Consider the following 7372-nt stretch of genomic DNA (forward strand, 5'->3'; position numbering starts at 1 on the left):
GAATAGATAAGACAATAATACAACATTGCTTCTCTGTATGTCTAATATAATCCTTATTTGACACATCATTAATCTCAGAATAGAGATAAGTTTGTAAGTTATGAAGTGTAAAACACTGATCTCTGCCTTCCGGTTCTGTTTAATCTAAAAGTCCCATTGTCAGCAACGGGACCTAACTCCATGTAATGCAATGGAATCGGTTGCTATTGCCTTTGTAAGGTGATTCTCTGGACCTGGCCGAAGCCTGTGAAATACTTAACTGCCTATCTGTGTGTTCAAAAGGTAGCAGCATCCTGTCTGTAGTAAAAGCTACTTCTGCTCTTGACTTTTCTAGCTGTTTTTTTTTCCTAAATGCATAGACCACCAATATGGGCAAAGGTGTATTTTCTTTTTCTTTTTTTTTTTTTTTCAAGTGGGGAGGTATTTAGTCTTGAAATCATCATATCTATAAGTTACTCTTTTAAAATTATTTTAGAGTAATCAATCTAACTGTGGCAGGTCAGTCATGTTTAACTTTGTAATGTTATTCTTACATTTACTGAACAGATCCATTCTTTTACCTAGTTTGGCCATTAAAAAAATGTATTTTGTTGTGCTTTTTTCTTTTTAGGTGGGCTGGTTTCCGTCTACTTATGTTGAAGAGGACGAATGAATTAAATTTTCCTCTGCTGACCAGCAATTTCAGGGATTGTAAAATTTAATAACTTTAAAGTGTTACTGGTCTTGTTAAGTATTTAAGCAGCAGCGTTTTTGTCTGTCTGAACCTTCCAGTCTTAATGTTGGGATTTATAACAAAATTTGTGCTGACAGAATATTACCTTGCCCAGAGCTGTGCAAGAAACAACCTGCCACTTCGCCATCACTGGGGATCAGTACAAAGTCCAACCTTCGCCTTCCCAGAAGATCTCTGGAAAACAAATTTATTTATTCTTATTTTTCCCTGTAGTACACCATGAATACTAGTTATGGCTGAATGTTTAATAAGTCAATTTTCTTCTAACTAACATCTGTGATGGTACAAGGAGATGAAGGTTTACTATTCCTTATCACTGCATGCAGAAAACAGAGTTCAGTCATTCCAGTAGGCATGGGCTTATCGTGAAACATCAAACTACCTTACTTATCACCTTCTAAACAGTTTTACACTAAAAAAAAAACACAACCCAAAACCAAAAAAAACACCTGAAGGAAACAAATGTACTGAATATGAGTAGCATTCATGCATATATAATTAGCTAACTGAATTCTTTGAGGTCCTGCCTAAATGTTCTAACAATTTGTTTAAAGAGAGCGTTTTAAAAAGGTGTGTTGACAAGGTGTTGCCTGAAAAATCAACAAAGCTGGAATTCTGGAATCTTTCCCTGTTATTCCAGCTGTTTTCTGAGTTTTTTCATTTAAGCAGCTGACCATAAAAGTGCAACCAAGGATAGTTATGACAAGATTCATTTTAATATTCTAAGCATTAGCATAATTGTGGTGCTATTCTGTAGCAGGATATACTGATGCAAGATAATTTTACTTTTCAAGAACAAAATTGTTTATCTTAACCTCATGGTTGATTCAGTTAAACTTTTTGATGCTTCCAACTATAAACGGTTTTTTTCATGGTTAGACAGGAGCTTCTATTCCTAATTAGGAGATTGACACCTTTTGTGCTCTTCCATGGTAATGCAGAGGGGACTCACAGAGTTTAGCGTGCTTGTTCCTCTCTTGTCCTCTAGGACCTTAATGGCAAGGCAGCGAGTGATCTTGTTGCAGTATTGTGAATATCCCCAAGGAACAATGTATACAGATTAGTTAGCTTGAAACATCAGGCCTCAAAGTGGTGTCTACTCCTTGGGTGAGGCAGTCATTTGAAGTATTTGTAGTGTCAGAAGTGCTGTAAATTAAAAGAAATGTGGGTGATGCCTTCAGATGTGCAGTTTCTAATGTTTACATAATTTCTAACCCAGTTTGAAAACTTCTGAGAAAGTAAAGCTCTTAAATGTGTTTTTCTTCTAAGATTACATTGTCTAATCAAGAAAGTTAATTCATTCTATTCCACATTCTCTTTGTTTTTCCCTGTCCCCTTCTCACATAAGCATCGTGCAATTAGTGTGCACTGCACAATTGAACACTGCAAGTTTTCCCACTCTACAAGCAGCATCATGTCCACTGTCCATCCACAGAACAGAATCTGTGGTAGTATGCGTTTTAGATTCCTTGGCTGCCCCCAGTATTCTCTGCTTCTTTCTGGCCTCCTTCTGGCCATCATGAAGAACCAAGCACAGCACAAAGGATGACAGAAATCCCCTCCTCTCTGCAACCATCTTACCCATTTGCTACATCTAGCATACACTGCTGTGACCAGGTGTAAGTGAGGATCTGCAAATTAGAAATCTTGCACTTGTGAGATTCAGCCTTGCCGATGAAACTCTGCTCTTAACTTTTCAAGGATTTACCTCAAAATTATGTAAACTGTGATTATGTTAATTATATTACTTGATGGAACAATTCAGAGCATTTGTAAATATGTACATTGTGCACAAAACATTTTGTAAATTATCTGTACAGCAGTGTAGTCTAGGGTATACTCTTTGATCATGTTTTGCCATGCAGTTCTATTGTCTATTGTGATCCTGATCCTATATTCCTTAAGTAGACAAAACTGATCTTTCACAGTTTTGTCTGCTCAAAGGGTAGAGGAATAGGCTCTAGATCTGTCAAGTGTTCAGTGCTTTGCTGTTGTATAGTCCTGAGAAGAGGCAGTTTAATTCAGTGAGTTAAAAAACACATCAGTCATTTTTGACAGCTTGGTTTTAGAATTATTTTGAGTAGTCTCTTCATCCTAAAGTTGCTGTAAAGCTTTTAAGCAACTCGTGAATCCTGTAATCGGCCTAGGAGAAGAATGAAAGCCATAGCAAAACTTACTTTTGTGGCATAAATCTACGCATTGTCTGTGTTTAATGCCCTGTATTAATTGAGTTAATGCTGCAACTTAATCTGTATTTTGAGTACCAAAGACTTCCTAAATACTCTGGAGTGTCTCTTTCATGTGCTGCTTTTGCTTGTATGGAGGTTTTGTTGTCATGCAATGATGGAGTTACAGTACTTTGTAATATTTTGTAAATATGTTAAATATAATAAACTGGTTAATTTTTTTGTTTAACATTATGTGTCAAAATATGTAGTTGGCTAGTATGAAGGTTGTACTTGGTTTGTCTAACTGCCTTCTCATTGTGAGCGAAGGCTGATAATGTTTTGGTTTCTCAGATCTGTATAATCCCTGTTTAGCTATAAGACTGAGGTTTTTGGGAGATTGTTGTTGTTGGAATATTTTGTCTTTTGCCACATCCAGACAAGTGGTGGTTTTGTTTGTGTTAGCTCTAGAGAACACCTTGCAATCAGTCATACACTGTTGATTCTTATATGTTGAAGATGGTAACTTGCAGTCTTTGGGGAAAAAATGGTTGTAAAAGGTTTCCTTTTATGTGTTGTGTTTCATAGGAGTGTCCTTCCTCATCCACCTTCTGCTTCGTCTCTTTGTCATATGTAAATTTACGTACAAATTCAGGTTGAATTGAGTTGAAATCTCAAAATACAGTATGTCTAATTTCATGGGCTACTTGATAGTATTTTCATGATGTAACCCATTCATACATTTTTTACAATGTAGAATTCATTATTAATATGTTTATAAAAATATTTCTGGACAGGTGAATTAATTCAGCAAGGTCAGTGGTGATACAATTGCAGTGTTGTTTCATTGTGTCACTTATATTTTTCAGTAGCAAAGTTTTTCTTGTGGAACTACCCTTCTAACATCTAATTATTAAACTTAATGAGGCATTTACACGTCTGTACAGATGTAAGGCATAATTTTCCTGTCAGCCATGAACATACCACATAACTAAGAGACACACCTAATGTGAGATGCAAAAATGTTTCTCAATTAAATTCTGTTGTTAACAGTATCACACTCAGTCACAGATGTTCTCCTTCCCCTTTTATGTGAGAAGAGATGTGTGTCCTCTGATGGGTGAGAAATTGAGAAAGCAGTGAGCACTGTAATTAGGGCATAAGAACCACCTGTGACTGGGTTTCTGAATAATTTTTTCAGTTTTAAGGCTTGGAGACTTATTTGAAAATCTCAGCTTGAAAAGCAACAACAACAAAATAACACACACAAAAAAGACTTGAACAATGAAAATTATGCCTACCAGAATACCTTTCTCCTCTGCCTCATAGGCAAACTCTAGATACTCTGTGAAAGAGAAGATAAGGTTGATTCTAAAGGTTTTAATAGCTCATAGAAGTAAGAAAGATATGCTGTCTATAAAGAGATGGGCTTGTTTATACAAAATATCCAGCTGTGCACCCAGGTTTTGTTCTGTTGACTTTGATGTTCAGTACAGAAATGTTCGTTTCTAATTCATAATCAATATTTTCAACACTTTAGGAAAAGAAGCTGCAGCTCCAATTACAATTTAAACACTAATGCTGTCATGCAGATTCACCAAGTGTGTCGACACTATACTAGAATCACAGAATATCCTGAGTTGGAAGGGACCCACAGGGATCATGGAGTCCAACTCCTGGCTCTGCTTCAAACTGAGCTGCTGAGAGTTTCACGTTACCACTTTATTTGGAATTCAAATTCTTCTGTTCGTAGAGCACTGCTTCTTCTATTTGAGCAAAAGCGTAAACACTGAAAGCTGATTTGTGATACAGGATTCGAAAAGTCTTACTTTCATCTGTAACGTGGTGGTGATCATCGTGAAACAGGTAAAATCTTGTCAGCCAGGTTACACCAGTTGTAGCACCCTAGGAGCTGCTATGAGAAAGCTGTCTAAGCCAGACCCAGTGTAGCAGGTATAAAAGTAAAATAATAGGTAAAACAGGAGATGCTGTGTGTACATAGAATCCATGGTACTTCAGCAAGCCACAACAGTATCTTTACATCAGATTTGGTGAGGGCCATCGCTGATGCACAATGTTGAATGTTTGAATCTGTGCATTTCAGAGAAAGAAGTTAATACATTTCTTAGCCTTTCTTCAAATAAGTAATGGAATTTTAGCTTTTACACATGTGGGGGAAGAGTAATTTTGACTTCATAAAGCTGTGGGATGAGATGTTAATGGTACGTACTTTTTCACGAAGTGCTGAAGTGTATGATGCATATATAATTAGATAATAGAACGTATAGAAAGGATTAAGCATCAAAAATTGACTTCAGAAGGGTGATTCATTGCATTAGCTTAGCAACTTCCTTTTCAAGAACAAAGAGTCATTTGTTTTCATAGCAAATGAGATTTGAGTTTCTAATTTAGTTTTATAATTCCTGATCTGCAGTAGTTTATTCTGTCCATTCATTATAAGGATCTCTACTGCTTTACATGACAGTGAAGTTAGATTTTAATTATTCACCTGTAACATTTGAGCTATTGGTGACTTTTTCTGTGTTAGTTTTTTATCTGGTAATGTGTTTTTCAGAAAATATGCAAGTTCAGTTAAAAATGTTCCAATCTGACCTTAAGTAAGCATATAGTTACAACAAATGGCCGGTTTGGAGGTGGTTGTTGGCCAAGGGGCGTGAGGCTGTTTTGTTTCTTTCAGTACTTTTTTTTTTTATTAAATATTAATAGGCTAAAATGTGTGGCTTTAGGAAGAACAGAAATAGAGATGATAGAACAAGAAGTAAAAAGTTGATACCATACCATATGTGCCAGAAACAGCCTGCTACTAAATTCTTATAAAGGATTGCTCAAAATATTAAATATTTAATCTTAGCATTGGATTGAAAAGAAATTTGTCAATGCTTTTGTATTGAAAAACTTTGCTAATGCAGTAGAGGGATTGAGCACACTTGGACTTGGTCCCAGTCATACTAGAGAACTCTATAAATTTGTCTTCAATTAGCTTTATTTTTTCCCAAAGCAATTAAAAGGCTTCCTCAAGGAGATGCAATATTGTTCCTGGGATTCAAATTCTTACTCATGCATAAGGCTAATGGAAATATGTATAATTGAAGGAACATTTTCCTTAGTAATTTTACAATCTGTATCCTGGTAGCTTGTCAGCTGTTTGTGAAGTGTAATGTGGCAGGAAGCCTCCACCCCACTAAGTTGCTAGATGATGTAAAAACAGCTTTCTCACCTGTTCTAGAAATTTGTCTTTTTGAATCTTGAATTTATTTTTCCCCTTCCTGTCAAGTGTTATTTAAAGCAGGTGACACAGAAAGCCATTTAGCTGAATACAGTTTGAACACAGGGGGTGGGGAGCTTTCTCTCCTTCCTGTTCCTTTGCATCCCTACTGCTTAAGATAGACTTCAAATGGCTGTAAGGAAGGTATAGAAAACCTTTTGTTTTAGTGCAAGAGAAGGGAATGCCAGACCCAGAGGAATCTGTAGGCCTGTTTTATTCTCTTCATTTGGTGTTTCCGAATATAGCTTCATTAAACTTGAGTTGTGATAGATGAGTGATTGGCCTCCTTGGAACTGTGATTACTGTAATGTTCTGGGTGTGCCTCTTCGGTGTCATCAAATTTGAGTAGTTTGGCTGAAAGAACAGTTGAAGGTACTTCTGCACTAGGAAAGGGAGGTACCAGTTCATGTGCCCAGTCCTGTACGTATATTGTTTGTCATCAGGAATATTAATGTGGAGAGAAGAAAAATATAGGTAGATCAGAAGCAATCATGCCTGATTTTTTTGTTTTTGTTTTTGGTAACACGCATTTTTATTGAGGGTGTGTGGGATATTCATTACCTAATATATCAACTGTTAATATTCCCAAGGATAATTCCAACTGGAGAATGTAGTAGTAGGTTTTCTATTCTTACTTTAAAAAGAACCATTGATTGTTTTGAAAATTCTTTAACAAAGAAAGCATATCCAGTTGGATCAGGTAGACACAGGAACCATGTGAGATTAAAATGCTTATTGCTCTCTGAATCAGCATATCATTGTGACCTTTTTCAGACAGTGAGTGTGGAAAATCAAGCTCCAGAAATTTAAACAAAACCTAGATAGTTTTTCAGTCTTTGCAACTTTCATTCACACTTAAGGGGAAGGTTCACTTTTTTTTTTTTCAAACGTTGTCCTGAATGTGAGAATGCAGGCTTAGACTTCGTGTCACCGGGAAGAAACAGAATTTGATTTACAACTTCTCAGATTATACAGGACTTAAAAAGACCAGCTGCACAAAAGCCTTTTTATATTGTATCTTTGGGGGGATGCCAGTAAGCGTACGTACAAGTACACAAAGGATTTATATGGAAAATATTTCCAATCACATTATCTCTTTTGCCTCTTACCCCAAATCGTTGTACAGCTTTAGGAAAAACAAACAGCTTCCAGTGGTAACGGTTCCCTGCTTGCGCATTCTTGAGTCTC

The 7372-nt window shown here is 36.3% G+C and overlaps 1 protein-coding gene across 3 annotated transcripts in view; it reads left to right on the forward strand.

Annotated features, from left to right (window-relative positions):
- Positions 1-3148, forward strand: part of VAV3 (vav guanine nucleotide exchange factor 3) — a 175078-nt gene extending 171930 nt beyond the window's left edge. For all 3 annotated transcript variants that reach the window (XM_080603587.1, XM_080603585.1, XM_080603586.1), the window contains exon 27: positions 611-3148. In XM_080603587.1, the coding sequence (XP_080459713.1) occupies positions 611-652 (42 nt within the window). In that variant the 3' untranslated portion in view covers positions 653-3148. The remainder of the gene's footprint in view (positions 1-610) is intronic.
- Positions 3149-7372: the final 4224 nt, after the last annotated feature.

This window comes from Anser brachyrhynchus (genome assembly GCF_964034855.1).
Source record: "Anser brachyrhynchus genome assembly, chromosome: 8".
Classification (NCBI taxonomy): Eukaryota; Metazoa; Chordata; class Aves; order Anseriformes; family Anatidae; genus Anser; species Anser brachyrhynchus.